General features: G+C 40.1%; 2 protein-coding genes across 4 annotated transcripts in view; one reads left to right on the top strand and one right to left on the bottom strand.

Moving 5' to 3' along the window:
• The window catches only part of gripap1 (GRIP1 associated protein 1), a 43001-nt gene extending 42776 nt beyond the window's left edge, over window positions 1–225 (bottom strand). The window contains exon 1 of one of the 3 annotated variants that reach the window (XM_056384508.1): window positions 49–225. In XM_056384508.1, the coding sequence (XP_056240483.1) occupies window positions 49–96 (48 nt within the window). In that variant the 5' untranslated portion in view covers window positions 97–225. The remainder of the gene's footprint in view (window positions 1–48) is intronic. The other 2 variants (XM_056384509.1, XM_056384510.1) reach the window with 2 other exon arrangements.
• A 1039-nt stretch (window positions 226–1264) lies between these two features.
• ptpn18 (protein tyrosine phosphatase non-receptor type 18) lies at window positions 1265–20701 on the top strand. The gene is made up of 16 exons (XM_056384511.1): window positions 1265–1629; window positions 9436–9544; window positions 9759–9835; window positions 10225–10320; window positions 10537–10575; window positions 10823–10891; window positions 11006–11068; window positions 11380–11522; window positions 12040–12106; window positions 12384–12461; window positions 13678–13770; window positions 15858–15910; window positions 18523–18639; window positions 18844–19049; window positions 20073–20162; window positions 20396–20701. The coding sequence occupies exons 1-16, from the start codon at window positions 1558–1560 to the stop codon at window positions 20467–20469; spliced, it is 1446 nt and encodes a 481-aa protein (XP_056240486.1). The 5' UTR covers window positions 1265–1557; the 3' UTR covers window positions 20470–20701.
• The last annotated feature ends 918 nt before the right edge of the window (window positions 20702–21619 follow it).

Genomic DNA, 21619 nt, shown 5'->3' with positions numbered 1-21619 from the left:
GTGTGTGAGCCCACCGACCTGAAATAACCGCCGTCGTGTTTTTCTTACCTGCATCCGATGAAACTCCTCCTCTGACAGAGCCTGCGACATAGCCATGTTTACCTGGGCTGCTAGCTAGCAGGCTAAGCTAGCGGTGGAGACGGAGCAGCTAACAGAGAGGAGTGCAGTACAGAGGAGGAGACAGGACAGAGCTCTCACTCTGACGCTGTTTCCGAGAACCGAGAATGAACTACACGGTGTTGTCAGCTGCAGAGGACGGTAAACCTTCAGGGTCTTCTGCACCTCTGTTTAATGGGTAAACGTTGTGATGAAGCACAGACACTGGTGGAAGAAGTATTCAGATATTTTCCTTTAGTAAAAGTAAAAATACTATTTAATCTAAAAATACTTAATGTCCTTGTCGTTGTAGCAGAGATAGGTGTATTTTCCTCTTTGCCATAATTATGAATCCTAACAGGCAACATTAACGTCCATGTTTGTTTGATTTGTCTGCTATTGTTAGACATCTATTAAGCCTAATAAAGGCAAGTTTGATTGTCTGAATTCAAATGACACATAAAGCAATTTAAACTAGGTGACTTTGTAGCCTTTGTATTTGATTATATGGCTGCAGGTACACATCAGGTTATATCATGTCAGGTGTTACATTAACATGCCAGGTAGGGTTAGGTCCAGAATTTAATTAGATGTGGCTTATTGTGTGTAAAAGGTCAGTCTAGTGCTGAGCTTTCTAGGTACAAGTGTGCAAAACTGCACCTTTGCAGGGCTAATGGCGGAATCTAAGCTTTCTGTTTGAGAGGTGTATGAGACTTTGTGTAAGTGTGTGATAAAATATAACTGAACTTGCTTTGTCAAGGTGTGTGGCGTAATTAGGTGATGATTTAAATGATAAACAGCTGCAAGAAGTGACTTGAAATAAATGTATTTCAAGGTGAACCTTGGTGGCCTGGCCGCAGCTGACATCTTTTGCATTTTAAGGGGGACGATTAGGTTGTAATATTCAAGTTTAAAAATTTTTAAATTGATTCTTAATGTTCCGGTTTGACTTGCACATCTGTCTCTGTGCACTGCCTGCAGACACACACAGGTGGCGATCGCAGTCTGATTAAAACTGCCCACAGTCTGGTTCATTCACACATTTTGTGCTCTCAGGAAGGAAACATCTTTCTGACTCGCATTGGCGTGTTACAATTCAATGACGTCATCAAGTTGCCGTCCTGAACTTTTTACTTTTTCTTATGCCATTTAAAGTTTCTTCCTTGTTCTCCTTTGTACAGAGGGAGAGAGAGAGTGAGAGAGAGAGAGAGAGAGAGAGGTGCATAATTACTTACTGTTAAATCATTAACTAACAAGGGTTAAACATAGAGACAGAACTGAAACACACAGACACAGAGGTAAAGAGAGAACTAAGAGAGAGAGAGAGAGAGAGAGAGAGCGAGAGGTTAATTTCAATTTCAGTATTGACTGATCAGACTGCAGTCACAGCTCTGACAGAGTCAGCGGAGGTTGGCTCAGGTGCTGGATGTTTTCTGATGTTTGCTGGATATTTGATGCGACATGGAGCTGCTGCCCTCTCTGCTGTCCACCCTCAGGACACTGGATCCCGCCACTCTGGATCAGGAGTACAGCGTGAGTGTGTGTTTTCGTATACCTCTGTCTGCGTGAAAATCCCATTTTAGAGCTTTATATCATCACTGTTAGGAGGTTTCAGCAAAGCACAGGTTTAAATATAGGTTTAGGTTGTGGTTAAGATGATTTTAGGGTCAGGACTCATCATGTTCTCAGTGTCGCAGAGCAGCGCTAAGACCAACATGATGATATTTGACAAAAATATTTCATAAAACAAGAAAAAGTTTGAGTAACTGTAGGTCAGATTTGAGGGTTGAGCTTGGCACTGATGGTACTTCTGTGTCACACACTTCACTCATATAACATACAAGGCTCTGTGTGTTGTAGCCTCTTATGTTACACTACTTTTCATCTGCGTATATCTGCATGTGTCTCTCCACTTGTTTTCTGTGGATTATTAACTCACCCAGTGTTTCTTCGGCCAGTCTTTTCCTGTTACACACACACACACACACACATACACACACACACACACTGTTGAGAAAAAGACTTTTACTTTCCTGGAAAACCCTGCTGGTGTTTGCGTCTGTGTGGTAACTATTTACATGAGCTGCGGCTTTAATCTGATAAATTGAACTGACTGAGTGACATAAGGCTGCTTTGTGTAAAACATGCAAAGCTAAACAAAGTCTGTGAGAAAGGTGTGAATGCTTTTTTTATTAGACACTATATGACTCAGACCTGTGACACTTTCAACTTTTTCTTTTCCAAAACCATTGATTCCATAATTAATTCTCTCCTTCTAGTCAAAAAACTAAAGCCTCTCCTATTATTCTTGGGCATCTGCGATGCCTCTGTATACTAAGCCCCTCTGTCTCACTGACCCACTCATTCTGCACATTAAAGGACGCAACTGCCAAATTCAAGCCTTCGTCAAGTCCTCTGGATGTTATGAGGTTTATAACAGTGTCGGTTCCACAGTTGTGTCCGTTGTTAACAGCTCTCTGTCTGCCTGCTCTGTTCCCTCCTGTCTTAAACATGCAGTGGTGCATCCTCTTTTCTTGACCCTCTTGATTTTAAAATTATTAGACCCATGTCCAAGCTACCACTTTTATCTAAAGGTTTAGAGAAGGTTGGTAATTTCATGAATAATAATAAAATCTTTGATAAATTTCAATTGAGTTTCCGTTCACATCAAAATACTGCAACTTCCCTCATAAAAATTACTGATGATTTTTTACTTTTGGTTTAGTTTTTAACCCTACTTGGTCTCAGCTCATGAGCTTTCACTCATTCTGTTTTATTTAATTGCCTTGAAAAGTGGGCTGGTGTCAGGGATACTGCCTTAGACTGGTTCAAATCCTCCTCAGTGATGCCTCCTCCTCCTCCTCCTCAGCAGCCCTGCTGACCTGTGGTGTTCCCCAAGGCTCCATCCTTGGCCCCCTCCTGCTCTGGGTATATATATGCTGCTACTGGGACACAGCAGTCAATATCAATGTTATGTAAAAGAAAAAAAGAAAAAACACAAGTTACAAAAATCATTCAATCATGTTTTTATCAACCGGGAAGCATCTCAAAGATCAGGTCGTTGATCTTGAGAAAGTCATACACGCTTCTATATTGTCTCAGTTATTTATCATTACCCAAAAATTGTTGAGCTGTGTGTTGTTGAGCTTTTTGCTCTGTGTTGTTCACCACTTTAGTGAAAATAAATGATAATGTTATTGTCTTGGACAGTCACCTCCACATCCATCCATCCATCCATCCATCCATCCATCCATCCATCCATCCATCCACCAATCCATCCATTCATCGATCAACTTTTTGTCACTGAATGAATGAACAAATATTTTTTGTGTCATTCAGTTAAGGGTGGCCTGCCCACATGGGCTTACACTGTTCACACATGCCAAAGACATCACATCAGATATAAACTAAATCAAAATGAGTGAGTAGGTTTGAACTTGGTGTGCAGGTCGTTTAAGGTCACCGCCTCTTTTAGCAGTTAACTGCATGCTAAAGCTAAGCTAACCACGACTAAACTACCTGAAAATACACTTTAAAACATGGCGGAGGTTTAAGCACAGTTGACATTTGCTCTTTGTTGTCAGTAAATATGAGAGAAGAAACAGAATGGACAAGACGACCGTATTAGGTGGAGTTATTCAGTCTGGAGTCAGAAAACAAAATGTGCATCTATGTACGTGGGTGTGAGCTTCAGCAAACTGTAACTATCACCCTGTAATACTGCAAAACTGTGAGGTAAAAGATTACAAGGTTCTCAGCACTGATGTGTCCTGCTTTTGTTTTGTTATCACTCTTTTTTTTCTGTGACTCTCAGTTATACTGTAGATGTGTGAAGCCCATTGAGGTGCCAGCTGTGTTCACACTGTTCTCAGTGTCTGTCATTAACACTGATTCAACCTTCTCTAAGGATTCAGTGCTTCCCCTCATTGTTTCGTCCACCTCACACAAAACAACTCAGCTTATTGTCATACCAAAGACAGTTAGAGTTTCTGATTTTGTATAATATAATAACTTTTTTATAGTTAGTTAGAAATATGATAAAGGACAGTGGGTTTGGGTGTTTGTTGGTTAGTTAATATTGAATTTAAACAGATCGTCTCACTGAGGTAATGATCTCTTTTAAGACACACCATTCTCCATATTACCATAAAGTGCAGACATAATTATAAACATAGACTGTACAATGGACTACTGAAGAAGAAAAGCAAAACGTGTTTCTGTACAGAAATACCAATTTATCTTTTTCTTGGTCGCAAGGTGTTTCACATGGCTCTAGTTTTCAATATTACCGAAGTTTATGCCAGCTGCACCATTGTATTATTGCTTATAGAAACAGTGAATAGAAAAGGACCGATAATAGAGCTTTGTGGAACACCCACACTAAGTAGAACCATTTGAAACTGCTTTTGGGGTTCTTTGTGAATGGGCAATCATAAAACAGCCTACTGGACTGTTCAACAGGAGATTTAGTAAAATATTATAATCAAGTTGCCATCCTCATGGAGCTCAAATTTTAACCTAAATTCACAAAATCAGCAAAATAAAATGCCATTAATCCTTGTTCCCATCCACTACTGTTATGTGAAAGTTATTATCACTAAGTGACTCCTGTGTGATGTGGATGAAGTTGAGAATGATATTCATTTTAAATTCTACTGTCTATTCTAGAATGATCTTCGACTTACACTTTTCCACAGTGTATCACAGTATATGTTTATATGGCATATAAGACATTTGATATCTCTCAGTTTTTGTTAAATGTCTGTCATCAGCATGTGAGAGTGTTGTATATTTAAAGCAAACGATGGGACCTGGACAGGAAGAGAAACCCCACAACACATAAACGGTTCAAAAATTGATTCAAAACTTATTTAACAAGAGGCTCTGAATAGACATGTGGCTGAATAGAGGTAAGAAACAGGTAGAAATAACCTGCAGGGTCCAACATGTCACACAAACACATACATACTGTTTTACAGAGGAAGTGTCTACGTGTCATTAGTGGCCAAACATTCTGTATCTCTTAAAAAGCAGCTTTGAAAGTAGTTGAAAGCTCTGAGAGAAAGCTAGTGAGTGAACACTTACTATTTTTCTTTTTAAAGATTATTTTTTGGCATTTCTGCTTTATTTTCTTTTATAGCGATAGTAGAGATAGACATAGACGAAAGACGAAAGTTAGGGGAGCGAGAAGTGCAAGAACATGCAGCAAAAGGCCCGGGCTGGACTCAAACCTGGGCCACTGCGGTAAGGATTCAGCCTTCGCACACGCTACCCTCTCTACCAAGTGAGCTACCAGACCTCCCCCAACAGCTACTTTTATTACTGTTTCTTACAGATTTCTTCTCAGAAACCAACTTTCATACTCGCAAAAACATGTTTCATTTACTTTATCCAGTGTTGGAACAGAAGACATTTTTAATAACATCTAAAGTGCTATGAAACAACTGGAAATATTACTTAAAACATTTAAAAAAAACTTTAACCTCCTGACCAGAAGTGACCCACAATCAGACTTTTTAATGAGAGACCGACAATCTGATCTAGGATCAGATTTCAGATTTTGATGTGTGCGCACTGGACCTACAGCAGCCAGACTGGGAATCAAATGTTATTGTGTCATACAACAACCATAGGAATAAATGATGCACACAGAACACCTGATTTGTGTGTTTTAATGGCTTATGTTTAGTTGTGTTGCTCAGAGGACCACACTCTACACACAGACATATATATTAATTTTTAAAACTTCTGACATGACAGCAAGATTAATGATAACTGTCTCTCTCTGCTTTTTAAATTCAGATTTATAAAGTGAGAAGACTGAACGGTCTTTGACTTATTTTAAATCATATGTTCATCATTTCTCCTTGCCTGCTGCACTGAAGTCTGTTGTCTGAGTGCACACGTCCCACATTACATAATTATCATTTCCTGTTTCCTACAACTGTCACTTTTCAGACGATGTAACAAACTGAGGAGTTTATTTAATGTCAATAACACAACAGGTGCTTTGTTTTATAGAAACATGGGTTTTTACACCTTCTGTGTAGCTGTCATGGAGGTAATAAATAGAGTTTGGTTCACATCAGACACACTTGTATGTGTGTTTTAAGATGGGTCTGCAGGCTGGCTGTTTGTTCCTGTGTGGCATTGAAGGTTAGTTAGTCAATAATCCTGCTTCCTCATTCTCTCCCAGGTTGGTTCATTATTAACTCAACAGAGCAGCTTCCTTGTTGTTGTTCCTGAAATGGCTCATCCAGTGAAAGTGTTGAGACTGAAACACGGCACTGAGATCCTGCTGAGCCTCAGACTCATCTCAGCTTTCAGTAAAAGTGATGATTCTCCATATTTCTTTTCTCTTGAGCCAGCACTGAACTTCTCATCAGGTCATCTGAGCCACAGAGTTCGAGTGTTTATTATTAAAAGACATCAGTAATACTCACTGTGTCACCAGGTGACATGTTCCTTCATCACTATTAACACACAAAGTTTATTTGACTCAGTCACACACACCGTCCTGTTGCCCCAAACACTCACTACAGCACCAAATGTGGATTAATCCGCTGGTGAAAATAGTCCCCACAAATCCTCTAATCTGAACTAACAGGTTGTTTTTTTCAAACCGCTGATTCGACCCATTGGAGTGTCTCCTGAAGTAGTGCCCCTATGGCAGCAGGTGAACCAACTTGTCATGGTTATAATAATAAGTATACAAGCGGACTGTACCAAGAGCGACATACCTACCTTTGTTGCCATGTTTACTATAATAACAGTAATGGCTTGGTTAGATTTAGGAAAAGATCGTGATTTGGGTTAAAATAAGTACTTCCTGAACATTAGATGATGTTTGTTGTCATGGTTACAGCAATAACAACAAACGGTCATGGATGATAGAAACAACATCAACTGCTACTTTCACTTGGGAATCGAACACCGCTCTCCTGTATCATATCCATCCATCCACCATAACCTCCTCCTGACATGGACTTTGTCTCTCTTTAAACTACGTCTCCGCACTTTCCCTTTGCTGTCATAATTACTACGACCACTAGATGTCGCTTAGCAATAAAATGTAACTATGGGACATAATAACCTGCAGCACAAATGACCTATGTGCTCGTTTTTTATGGGAGATGTTTTTAAAGATGAACTTACATACAGAGTTGCCATGATGCTCAGAAAAATGAGTGTGTTATTTTGTTGACTAATGATGGCAGATGAAGGTCACAGTCAAAGACAATAAGTCACAGTCATGTTACAGTCATGTAGAATAGATGTATCCTAAATAACAAACACACAGGCGAACAACTTTAAATTTTCCTCTTCTGCAGTGTTTTATTTGAAGTGTTGATCCATAAGAAGATGAGGCTCTGAGCCTCTCTTCTGATTGGCTGACTGTTTTCTGAGCGACCCAATAAAAATATAGCAGATTTCAGGTAAACACTCTGAGAAACCAAATCCTGCAAGGTTGGATGGTGGGTCCTGGTGGGCGGGGCTTAGGATGTGGCTGAGGGCAGTGACCAATTTGTTGTGACATCACAAAGTTACAGAAGTCCTGACAGCTCAGTTTAGGGCTCAGTTTCTGAATACAGGCTGTGTGCATTTCTTCTTCTTCAATGACATTATGAGGAGGGGGAATCTTGTTCAACACAAAAACCAATAAATAAATAAATAAATGAAGGGATACATACAAGATAAAGTCTTTTCTCAGGGGCACTGTGACTGTGTGGTGCTTCAACTACAGAGTATGACTGACCACCAGCTCCTGCCAGCGAGCAACTAAAACAGGAAACAGGTCAATTGACTGATCACACAATAACACACTGTGGTTTTCACAGTGTGTTAGTGCATGATCACTCAAAGTGTGTCTGTGCATACACATGAAGACAAAGACAGTGTGAAATGTGTCAAAATGAGGATGTTTCTAAAGCAACAGAGGTCGGTGGAGTTCTGCTCTTCTGTTCTGTTCAGACATTATCACTGGCATTAACCTGGTTCCAGGTCACACTGGCTTATGTGTGATGCAGGTTCACATCCACAGGAAGCTGCTCTGCTGTGGTTGGAAATAAATGGTCAGTGGGCAGCCAGAGGAAGTGGCAGAGGCCTTTGAAGGCATCAGATCATAATTTCAGGGTACTGTCGTGGACGTCATGGATGAATCATCAGAAACATGTTCATCAACATGTTCAAAAATATTCTGCACCATGTTATATACCACAGAAGAAGAGGAGATTGTTTAGATAATCACTGGCAATCAGAACTCTCACTATATTATAAGTTAACATCTGATGTGTACTTACAGGTTCACTGTCTGTCTTGTAAATATGTGTATACACACACATCATCTTGCAGGCTTGTCTTTTCTTTCCTATTAATGAAATAATCTCTTTGCACCACATTTTAAATATATATATAATATATATATATTAAAGATTGTTTGATTGATTTATCTTGGGCCTTCTGACTGTGCAGGTCAATAATGACTTAATCAGTGAAATTAATGAGTCAAACCCAATTTGTATAGATCATTGCTGAATCCTCTATTCATGCGTTGTATGGAAGTGTCAGGCAGCTGTACCCTTCAGCCTGGAAACCACCAATATACAGTCTGAAGCTGTTCTTTGTTTTGTTTTGTTTTGATAGACTGAGTGCACCTTCGCTTCCTGCACAGAAACTAAATGCCATCTAAACCTGCATAAAATAAGTCATGTCTGAAAGTTGTTCCTCTTTACAGCCCAAACAACTTTTACCATTACTGCTCTTCCCGTGGCAGATAAACCTGCTTTATCTTCTTCCTCTAATCAAACTCTCTGTTTTCTTCGTACGTCCAACTTCAGCTTCAGCTTCAGCTTCAATGTTTGTTTTGAATTTGTTCCTCCATCATGATCTTTTCCTAATTCCTCCTATCCTCCTTGACTCTGATAGATAGTTCATTGTCATCAGAGGCCTGTTCATAAGCACCTTTTAATACGGCCATTATCACACCTGTATCTGAGGTGGCTGTCCACGTAATTACATTTCAGCTGCTTCACTACACATACTTTTCTCTGTTTGTCACCTGATTTTTTTTTTTTTTTAAACAACGTGGTTTCTCCAAAGTTCACCTGAAGTCCTCAACCTCAATATCAGAGCAACTGTTATTGTCCACCCAACAGCAAGAGAGGAAGGGGCCCCTGCTAATAGTGTTGGGGCCCTGGGTACTTGGTTAGTTCCACTACCCCCCTCATTACTACACACCTTATCACTATGTTTTTATTTATCATATCATGTAAGATATGTCCTAGAAATCTGTTGTATACACTAACTGTGTGTGTGTGTGTATGTGTGCGTGTGTGACAGGTGGTGCGTTCGAAGACCTTGTCGTTGAAGATAGATCTGGGTTTGACCACTGAGGTCGGAGCTCTGAAGGAAAACATCAAGAAGAACAGATACAAAGACATCCTGCCATGTACGTGCACGCTGCCTTCTCTGTGTCCTCGCTTCCTTTCCTCATTCCTTCCCTCTGCCCCCCTTGTGTCCTTCCTGTCTCATCTTCAAATTTAAGATGATCTGCTACTATAAACAGAGGGAATGATTTTGTGTGTGTGTGTGTGTCTGTGTGTGTGTCTGTGTGTGTGTGTGTGTGTGTGTGTGTGTGTGTGTGTGTGTGTGTGTGTGTATAGATGACCAGTCTCGGGTGGTGTTGTCTCTGCTGACCTCAGACTCTGACTCTGATTACATCAACGCGAGTTTCATCAAGGTAATGACTACTCCTTTTCCCTCTTCTTCGTGTCTTCATCTAATGAGGAACAACAAGAAAATAAACAAAAATACAGTGTTGAGAAAATAATGTGACGACAGATGAGAGAAGTTTCAGTTTAAAGTCTTTCATTTGGCGCAGTATTCAGAAACCATCACAGATTAGCAGCCATGGAGGTCAGCTCTTAGTTCAGTGAGTTACAAAAAAACCTTACAGAAACAACTGTCGGCTGAAAAGGCTGGAAAATGTATTCATTAATTATTAATTAATTGATTAATTAATCTATTTATTAACTTTCCCTTCACTAAATTGTCTTAGACAAAAACACACTGGTCGTCATCTCTGCTCTCTGCGCTGCTGTGGCTGTAATGCTAGTGTTTCTCCTGCAGGGGCCGTCAGCAGACAACCGGTACATCGCCTGTCAGGGTCCTCTCAGCTCCACTCTGGTTGACTTCTGGAGGATGATCTGGCAGCACGACATCAAGGTCACATAACACACAAGATCAGCCATTACTGTAATGTCCAGTTAATGTCCAGGAATTAGTCTGGGTCTTAAATACACACAAAACAATATACAGTGACTAGAAATTGTTTAATTAGGAAGACTGGCATCAAATCAATAATGTTCATCATCATCAGATGAGATCAGCAAATTTCCCCTCAGGGGGCTCTGACTAATGTCTGACGTGTGTGTGTTTCAGGTGATAGTCATGGCCTGCAGAGAAATAGAGATGGGAAAGGTAAAACAAAACAAAACAAAACTTAAATCAGTAGATCATAATTTCACAAGTATATCACAAAAAGAGAAAACAGTGTCTTTGTACATTATAATTTTGTCTGAGAAATTATTTTGCCTTACATATATATGTGTGTGTGTGTATGTGTGTGTGTGTGTGTGTGTGTGTGTGTGAGTGAGTGCACAAACGCATGTGTGTGTCTTTCTTGTCTCTATTAACATGAAGTGTGGTGACATTTTGTCTTCTGCAGAAGAAGTGTGAGTGTTACTGGGCTCCAGTTCATCAGTCTGCTACATTTGGACCGTTCACTGTCCATAGTGTAAGAACACACAGGAGTAATTCATAACAGACTCAACATTAAATCATTTTTTCACTCAAAACACAAAACAAACATTTTGTTTCTTTTAAATGTATTGTTGCTGTGTGTTTCCAGCAGGGGGAGACACATCCCAATGAAGACGTAGTGGTCAGAACTCTGACTGTCACATACCAGCAGGTAAGAGCTTCACATTATGATATACTGTATATATATATATATATATATATATATATATATATATAATATAATATATTATAATATAATATTATATTATATTATATTAAGCTCTGACCTTTGTTCTTCATCCACAGGACTATCAGTGGTAGAATGTAACTATAGTACATTGACTCCATTACTATACTTTTTACTTCAGTTTGAGGGTACTTGTATATCCTGCTTGTTTATGAGTCATACTTCCAAGAACTTAAAGAATAAACCCCCTCTCCTCCATCTTCATCCTCCTCCTCCTCCTCCTCCTCCTCCTCCAGGACAGCCGTTCAGTGATTCAGTATCAGTTCCTGTCATGGCCGGATCACGACGTTCCGTACGAGTCTGCAGGAATCGTGGACCTGCTGGAGGGAGTCAGAAACAGCCAGAGAACACACACCTCACCTCTGCTGGTACACTGCAGGTACACACACATACACACACACACACACACACACACACACACACACACACACACACACACACACACACACACACACAGAAACACACTCCCTCTGCCTCTAAACGGCTGCTAATTCCACATCATTACTGAAACTTGTTTTTGCCAGCGGTACAGATCGCAGGTCAGATGGTCATTAACATGCAACAGGCCATATCACACATATGGCAGCTTATCACACACACACACACACACAAACACACACACTCACACACATACACACACACCCTCACACACATACACACACACACACACACACACACACACACACACACACACACACACACACACACACACACACACACACACACATACGCCCACAGACAGAAAGCAGGAGGTTGTGAATATGCAGCAGGTAACACCTGCTAACGATGGCACAGTTAACATGCAGGCTGCATCTGTTCGTGTGTGTGTATGTGCGTGTGCGTGTGTGTGTGTGTGTGTGTGTGTGTGTGTGTGTGTGTTTGTGTGTGTGTTACAGTGCGGGCTGTGGGAGGACAGGAGTCATCTGTGCTCTTGACTACATCCATGACCTGCTGGTTACCAAGGTAACACATGATAACACAACACGTGACCACCTCAGTGTTGAGGCGGATGAAGAGAATCACTTCAGTCAGTTCTTGTTCTACACTTGTAGAAGTTAAAGCGGTGATCTCCCATTGACACCAGCCATCATGAATAAATAGATTTTTACTGATTATCAATTAATGGTCGTTCTGCACATTCTCTTACAAACTGAAGAGTTATTGTTCATGCGACAGCGCTCAGTGTGTCAGTGTGTCAGTGTGTCTGTGTGTCTGTGTGTCTGTGTTGTCCCGTCTGTAGCAGCACACAACAGACTTCAGCATCATGGAGATCGTCCTGGAGCTGAGGCGGCAGAGACCCTCTGCTGTCCAAACTAAAGTAGGTAGTTTCACAGTGTGAAGACCTTGTGTGAACAATCCTGACGCCAGACCAAACCTGCATGACTTTTTCTTTTTTTTACGTACAATGACAATGTTTAAAGACACAAAAAAAACCACAAACAGACACAAAATCACACAAAAATAAATTCGACCTGAGACACTTAACATCAGATTTTTTGTTGTCAGCAGTTGTGGATACACAGCAGGGCCAGCCCTATAAATGTGAATGTCTGTGACTGACTGACCGACTGACTGATAGAGTTGAGTGATTGAGTTACGCCATTGGTTGGCTGGCTGACTGTTGCAGTTTCCCCCTTGGCTCTTTCTCTTTCAAAATGAATTGGCACAAACAGTTTGTATCAGGGGGTGTTTAGTTTCACTGTTGATAACTTAACGCATTTGTCACTAGATTCACAGACTTAAAAAAAAAACAAAAAAACACCTAGTGACAAATCTAGTGATGTTTTGGACAAACCTTAGCTACTTCCATAGAAGAGAGTCTCCGGTCCTGCCCTCTCTCTCTGTGTCTATTAGATATTGTGTCTCTTCTAACTTTCTTTCTGAGTGAGGATTTTCCAGTAAATACAGCTGAAATCGCAGCTTGTCTTGTCTTTAACTGACGACATTGTGGTAATAAAATCAGGATTTTAGCTGTAGCTTGGAGCAACAGAAACAGAAAACATGTCAATGAGAACAGCTTTATTGTGAATTCAGCTGTATTAAAATACTTTATATGTGAGCACAGAGATGAGGAGAGAAGCAAACAGATAAAGAGCTGAAACCAGCTGAGACTAGCCTGAATGATAATACAACGCAATGTTTACTGTGGCTTCACAACAGTTTTCAACTATGCCCTCAATTTCATACTTTGACCATACAGGGTCCACAAATACTGTATACTAGGTACTAGGTTTTGACCTGGTCTTGCTTGTAACACACCTATACACACACACACACACACACACACACACACACACCTCTGTAACCTTGGTACACTACATGAAGAACTCTGCTGTCAAATATTATCTTGTTCCTCCTTATAACTAAATACACAGATGACTGAATCAGTTGGGGTCACTTACACAGAACTTCACACTTCATTTTCTTGAAACAGAGCAGACCAGGTGATCAGCTTCACTCAGGGAATTTAAAAAAAAACTCCAGAGTCTGATAATAACACAGAGATATTCATCTCTCTGTTTACTCCTTTGCAGGATCAGTATCAGTTCATCTTCACGGCCGTTGCCTGTATGCTCGAACGAGTCCTTCAGCCCAGCAGTCAACAGTTCTACTATAACATGTCTGAGGTAAAAACACAAGGGAAGTCATGTTCCACATCACTATGAAGTGTTCATAAACAACATATGTTGGAATCAGTGGAGGAGGAAGTAGACAAAGCGCAGCTTCGGTAAGGGGAAGTGATTAGTAAAACTGACTTCCTGTATGAAAATCCAGTGCAGCCGACAGTTTGACATTAGGTTGTTCAGCACAGACAGAGCAGTGTCTGCTGATGAGTGTTTAAAAGGAAGAAATCGACTGAAACAAACTAATGGACAACACCCGCTGACAGGTAGGTTCACTCTAACACAAAACTATAACCATATAAACACCATATTCTTTTGCAGACACTCACTTGGCCAGGGATCTCTAGATTCTGTTAATTCTCACTCTGATGAATCTTTTAATTATTTTATTTATGTCATTGATTCAGTTGTGTATTAACACTGAGTCTGAACAATTGCTGCTTCTCACTCTTTATGTTTGTTAGAACCAGGTCTCAAGCTCAGTGAGAGGATCCAATCGCATATTACTCGAAAAAGGAAACACAGAAACTTAGAAACACATGTGTTCTCTGTTCTATTCAGTTCTCCTTTGTTTGAACTCAACATTGTGAAATGCAAAAATGTATTTATGAGTCTTTAAAGGCGCAAACTGATTAAAAAATTGATTTGTAAAGGGTGTATAAGCTGCAATTAATGGAATTAATTAAATTATTAAACGTAACTAATATTATTTACTTTTTAATTTACTTATTATTTATAGATCGGTTATAAGACATTAATAAGAGACACCGCTGTATTACTAGGTTGTGGAAAATCCATCTCCTGCAGACACTTTTATCTCTTTAAACGAGCTATTTGTAAGATTTGCTATTTCTACATAGCTAACGTTAGCTTAACTTTAGAATCAACAGCTGTTCAGTCTTCCCAAGAGCTTCAGTCATCATTGTGTTTACAATACAAGAGGTTATACTTCATCTTCTGAGAAGCTACTTCTTCAGACTGGACACTACTGTGACTCGGTATTGGAAAGTGACAAGACTAACCCTATCCTTAATTAGCATGCTTCAGAAGAAAAAAGGAAGTGTTAGAAATAGAAGCGAGTCAAGGGGGTTTTTCTTCCACCTCTGGAGACAGCTGTTGGTGAGTAAAGAAATTAAGTTTGATACACACATTTCTTCTAGACTAGTAAGTAAACAGCTGTTAATGCTAATGTTAATCTAAGGTTAGCTATGTAGCAATAGCAAAACTTACAGATAGCTCCCATAAATTCATAGGGAGAAAACATCTGCAGGACATCTGGAGCTAAAAATGTTTATAAAATGATTATTAACATGAGTTGTTAAAAGGTCAAGCAAATTGTTGTTATAAATGATTAACAAATCTGTTAGTTACAGCTTATAAACCCTTCATTTATTTATTTATATTGCTCTTCCTAAATCAATGTTACAAAGTATTTTGTACGAAACCAGGAAGAAGCCACTGACAGTAAAAAGTTACTGAAACGTAAACCAGGCTGTGGTTATGGCAGTAAACACACTGTGACCTGATCTGTCAGTGAAGTTGTGGTGTAGACTCATGTGATGAATCAGCTCGTAAAATTGACAGCGGTTAGAGCAACAAAGTTAAACAACAATCACTGTGTGAGCGCAGAGGAAACAGACTATAAGCATCTATATCCTTCAAGCCAACCCATAGTCTAGTGTCATCTCTTCTAGTGTCATCTCTTACGCCGGGAACACACTGCCCGCATTGTTTGTAGACTCGTCCAGTACAACTGTGAATCCTGGGGATAATCTTCTGACAAATTCACCATCATTTTAATTTCCACAGTCATAGTTTATTATTTTGTACAAACATTTGAACCCACCTGCTGTTAGAAAGCAGGTTTCACCAAGAGTTTAGACTTTTCATACCCATACACATGAAATGAAATTTGACACTGGTACATATCATATCCACCAAAATATCGAAGATGATCCCAATAAAAACCGATAGGAGGCCAATTAAAATATTTATTTATTGTATTCATATGAACTTGTATAACATCAGTCTGGAACAATGGAAGTAAAATCCCATTTAACCTTAACTACTGCTTTCTGTTTGTCCACCAGCCGCAGAAACCAGACAACAAGACTACAGCAGCACCTGCTTCTTGCACCAAGAGGTACATCTATCTATCTATCTATCTATCTATCTATCTATCTATCTATCTATCTATCTATCTATCTATCTATCTATCTATCTATCTATCTATCTATCTATCTATCTACATGTATCTATCTATCTTATCTGTCTCACCCTAAGGTGTTAAACTAACACCCTCCTTACCCTCCATCCCTCCATTCCCATATGTTACCATGGCAAACGAGCGGAGTGAAGGCAGAGGAGAGGAAAAGAGGGTTTAGAAAAGAGGAGAAATGAGAGAGAAGAGGCGGGAAAATGTGAGAAAATACAGAAAAAATTAGGAGAAAAGTGATGGAAAGAGGGATTAATAAAAATAAAACAAAATAGGAAAAAGGGGAGAGGAGAGGAGGAAACAAGAAACAAAAGGAAACAAGAGAAGAGGAGATTGGTAATATTAAAAACAAACCAGATACCAACCAGTAACCAGTCAGCCTATCCAGTTAGGTCGGTGGTTACTATCAGTGTAACCATGATGACTGCAGTCACATGGCCAGAGCAGGAAGTTCAGAGCTGAGTGACTTCCTGCTGAGTTGTAAACATGTAGCAGCAGCAGCAGCAGCAGCAGCAGTGTGTGACAATTTCCCACCCATCTCAAAACGTAATGCATGATGGTACCTGTAGTCAATTCCATACTACAACTGTATACAGGAAGCACACACTCAGTGTCACAGTGTACAGTTACAAGTCACAGATCTCAGCATGCTGTACAGTCTGTTAAAGTAAAGGCAAACTCAAAAATCAGGGTTTATCAGTGCTGTGTCACATCTGGTAAGGTGTGTGTCAGTGTAACAGTGTGGAGGATGATCTGAGTCTGAGCTGTTGGTCGCACGCACGCACGCACACGCACACACACACACACACACACACGCATACAATTACAGCTAATTTGTATAGAAACATATCTGCGATCAGATCATGTTTCCTATAACCAAGTGCTCACAGCGCTGCAGGTTCAGTCATAGTGAAAAATCCTGCTATAGTTTTATACAGAAAAACTTCAAAACCTGTTTATTTACATTAAACCTAAACCACCATCTTTCACTTACCTGAACCAAAGAGCTGCTGTTACCTGAACTGCAGACGAGACTCTGGATGTGAACCTGGTCACTGGTGTGACAACCGTCCACTTTAACCACTTCCTGGTGATCTGTGCTGCTGTTAACAAATGTAGCTTAACTCATTAAAAACATGTTCTCTCTGATCATGATGCAATCAAATGACTCACATTATTGTAAGACAAATTTGCTGTTTCTCGGGGACATTTTTAGTTCAGCAGTCAATATATCATTAAAGTATCTCGTGTTTTCATCTAGGAAATAAAAAAGGTGGACAGTTCCAGTTCATGTATCTTGACCATGGTAATTGTTTTACTGTAATAAACTGTGGTGAAGACCAACTGATTAAAAGAGATCACCAGTTGTAGTCTTTAACACAGCGGGAGTTTTTGACACATCGGTTTCCTGTTAAATTAGGCAAGTATGTGGTTAGCATTAGAAAAAGAGTGATATGATAATAAACTATGGTGAAGGCCGACTGATAAAATTCATTCCTTGCTCTCTTTAATAGTTAAAGATTGACTTAACTATTAGATAAAATACTTTAGCTAACAGTTAATCCCTACAGGTCATATTCCCAATCTACTATTTGTAAAACAAGTTAGAGAGGCATTAGCCCCCTCGCACCTGCTCAACAAATAGCATGTTAAATGTGTTAAACTAAAGACAATGCACTATATTTATAGATAACTTGGTAGATTGTATACCTAAAAATCAGATTCCTATCACCTGATAGTACGATTCCTATGTCCCGTAGCCCCACCCCTGATCCTGACCCTGAGTTACCTTCTAGCTTGTAAAGATGTTTGTGCTGATGTGCATTCACTTGACACTTATTAGTTACTGGTCGAGTTTCACACAGTAGTTTCCACTAAAACCAGACAAGTACATGGTAAGTATGAGACAAAGAGGGATATGAGTGATATGATAGCAAATTCACCTATTCAAAACAGACAGATTGTGATTGATTGATCTGATTAGATATGAAACCATCCTGACGCTCTTCTGTTCTCTGGTTTTAATATTTCCCTTTATATATTAAACTCATGATCAAGATGAAGATCTTTTGTCTGTTTTCACGTGTCAGACCTCAGCTTCTCTTCCGTGTTTATTTTCTACAGTTCCTACTGATGGTAATGACGCTTGTTTGTGTCAAAGTTTAATGTGTGAAAGTACAGGTTGAATTTCTTAAAAAAATAGTTTCAGTTTTGAGAAATGCTCTCATCTTTTTAAGGGGAGTCAGTTCGGTACAGAGCTGGAGTCACAATTGTGGTTAGCCTAGCTTAGCATAAAGCCTGGAAAGTATAAGGCAACAGCTAGCCTGAGTCTGACCACGTTCACCCTTCATCATCGTGAAGCTCACAAATTAACACAGTATGTGTCATTTATTTAATCTGTTTGTAGTTTTAGGGAGAGTGAACTGGTGGAACTGGTGACAGCACCAGTATAAAGAACTGGGATTTGATGGCGGGGTTAGTTAGCTCTGGTTAGCAACTAACATGTATCAATATCTCTCTCTGTCTCTGTCCGTGTACAGATCATCAAAGGTGATTGACATGAATGATACGTATGCTGTGGTCAACAAGTCCAAACACCCCCACCCACCTCCAACAAACCCCGCCTACTCTGCCGTAACACCGCCCAGATCCAGCAGGTAAAGAAACACCTTAAGTTTCTCTAAAAGTTGCATCAGTTTCAGGCCTTTTAGAAGGTCAAACATTTATAGTGTCTCATCATTTTGATTTACACTGAGTTTTTTTAATTTTTTTATTTCCAGGTTTCATCAATGTTTTACTTCTGAATATTTAACCATAATTTTTAAACCCAGTCTCACAGTGAACTGTCTTCCTGCTCCTAGGAGCCTGCCTGCCTCGCACCACTATGATAACGACTCTGCAGGGGCATCAGCAGCTGCTCTCTACAGCGCCGTCAGGCCCCGAGCTAAACCACAAAGCATGCTGCTCTCTACCACGCCCATCTATGACACAGCAACATCAGCCAATCCCAGGCCGGGGGAGGGGCTACTGTCACCACACAACAATGAAGAATATCAACTGGTGGCAGGTAATAGGGGAGAGGAACAGAAGGGTGTCAGATAAATAAGGAAGGGAGGGTGGATGGATGGTTGATAGGTCAGCTAGCTGCAGCGCTACCAGCAGCAGTCAAGTTTGAACAGCGACGAATGAATGGCAGTTTTAAATGGTTGTTATTTACAGTTTAAACACTGAAGAATCAAAAACATCTTCACTGGATATAACTAACAGTCATCTGTTGATATAGTTACAGTTTATGTTTTTGCTAATTTATGATCATGGCTCATATGTGTCATTTTATCTGACAAATCTATTAGAAAACGTCAATTAGGACGTCAGGATCTCTTTTTGAATCAACAGCTCAGCTGCTCTGTAGTTCACCCATACATGATCATCTTTGCCATGAACATGTAGAGTAATATTAGTATGGATCATTACATTATGGACATGATCTGCTGTAAAGGGTAAATTAGCCAAACTGATTAGCATTTATGAGCTCCACTTTAATGACCCAGTAGCAGCAGTTTGATCAGATCAGAGACACAGACAGGTGAGCTATAAATACAAGTGAGAGGGTTTAAATATACTGTCAGTTAATGTTTGAGGATTGTTGTGTCTCTGTCATGAAGAACCAGTGTATTAATCTTCAATTATGTTGTCAAATCATCACACTGAAAGAGTTCAGAGTTAAACAATCTAAAAAACAGAGTAAGAGATTGTTTATTATGAGTAAATCTATGATATGCACATTTTAATCATTATGTTTAGTCTCATATTCATATTGATAAGATAAAATGTTAAATATCAGTTTAAAATTGGAGAAGAAATCCCGTGTTAGGCGACTTATGTAAGCAAATAGTTGTGTGTATACATACTTATATGTGTGCATGTGTCCATATGAATTAGTGTTTGGTTATATTGGTGTCTTTGGGTCAGAGATTGGGATGGACAGAGAGAGTGGGAGGAATAACTGAAGGAAGGTAAAAGAGAAAGGAGAGATGGAGAGATGGAGAGAAAGATTAAAAGTAAACAAACTGACTCTTGTCTTTTCCAGTTGAAGGACTTTCACGCACAGACGATGATTATGAAGAATTCTCGTCTTCACCCACAGACGTGTCCAACTTCTGCTCACCTGGAGGCATCGGTCAGTACACCTTTCCTCACCTGTACAGTCTGTCCTCACCTGTACAGTCTCTGCTCACCTGTACAGTCTGTCCTCACCTGTACAGTCTGTCCTCACCTGTACAGTCTCTGCTCACCTGTACAGTCTCTGCTCACCTGTACAGTCTGTCCTCACCTGTACAGTCTGTCCTCACCTGTACAGTCTCTGCTCACCTGTACACTTGTGTATCTAAATGCATTTGTGTTTTTTTTCAGGCTTTAACTGTCGTATTCAGAAGCCCAGAGGACCCAGAGATCCTCCTGCTGAGTGGAGCCGACTGGAGAGATGAACTGGTCCAACTGGACTCCACTGGTTTACAGTAGATTGATAAGTGCATTAAGGTTAACAGAGTGGACGGGTTTCAGTTGACCTGAAGGGACCAGGACTGTGAGACTTGTTGTTTTGTAAACAACTGACCGTCACCATAATCTGATCCCTGCCTGTAAATATTCCTGGTCTTCGTGTCGTCTTCACATGTGTCTTTGTACTTTATCAATGGTTTTGATAAAGTTTGATTTTCAGTGTGTGTGTGTGTGTGAATTTTATGCCGCTGCTCTGCTGACAGCCGGAGCTGGAGGAGTATTGTTTTCAGGTTGTCTGTCCCCGTACATTGGTGCCATTCTTGTGAACACGATATCTCAGTAACACCTTGCAGAACTTCTTCAGATCATCATTGTTCTAATCAAAGATGTCACAGGTTTAGTTTTTGTTTCCAGTTCTGGTCACAGAGTCTCCTCGTGTTATTCTGAGCTGCAGTGATGAAGAAGAAAAAGCATCATCACTGTCAGGAATCCTGTCAGATTAAAGAATCTGTGTTCAGTTCAAATGTAGCTATAATAGTTATTATATATTTATTTAGTGTGATAAACTCTCCTCTGTTTGTTAGAAGCTCTGCTCTAAAACCAGACTGGACACATGGACAGACTCAGTGTCAGGTCTGACCACCAGGGGGGAGCAGAGCGACATGAAAACCAGCAGGAGACACAGACAGTCTGTGTGTGTGGGTGTAAGAAAGTGAGATTATGAAGTTACAGTTTCATTTCAGAGACAAAAGGAAATAAAGGCACACACACACATGAACAACCACACACACACACACACACACACACACACACACTGTCAGGGAGGAAGAAGGTGGTTTCAATTAAACCTCTGGCATGACTGGACAGTGTGTGTGTGTGTGTGTGTGTGTGTGTGTGTGTGTGTGTGTGTGTGTGTGTGTGTGTGTGAGAGAGAGAGAGAGAGAGAGACAGAGAGAGAGAGAGAGAGAGAGAGAGAGACTGTGACATCATCAGATCTGAATCAGGTTACGAAAGATAGTGGTGATTCAGCACACACACACACACACACACACACACGTGTCCGTCACTAATTCTGATTCTCAAAAACCACTAAGTGCTACTCTCTCACTGCCAGCTGAGTGTGTGTGTGCGTGTTTT

Source organism: Seriola aureovittata, chromosome 9 (genome assembly GCF_021018895.1).
Source record: "Seriola aureovittata isolate HTS-2021-v1 ecotype China chromosome 9, ASM2101889v1, whole genome shotgun sequence".
NCBI classification, from domain to species: Eukaryota; Metazoa; Chordata; class Actinopteri; order Carangiformes; family Carangidae; genus Seriola; species Seriola aureovittata.
Note: the sequence above shows the minus strand (reverse complement) of the source record. Positions and strands in the feature narration are given on the sequence as shown.

Coding starts and splice junctions, on each gene's coding strand:
- ptpn18 (XM_056384511.1), top strand. CDS start 1,558: ATGGAGCTGCTGCCCTCTCTGCTGTCCACCCTCAGGACACTGGATCCC. Junction 1,630..9,435: donor CTCTGGATCAGGAGTACAGC/GTGAGTGTGTGT, acceptor CGTGTGTGACAG/GTGGTGCGTTCGAAGACCTT. Junction 10,892..11,005: donor GACCGTTCACTGTCCATAGT/GTAAGAACACAC, acceptor GTGTGTTTCCAG/CAGGGGGAGACACATCCCAA.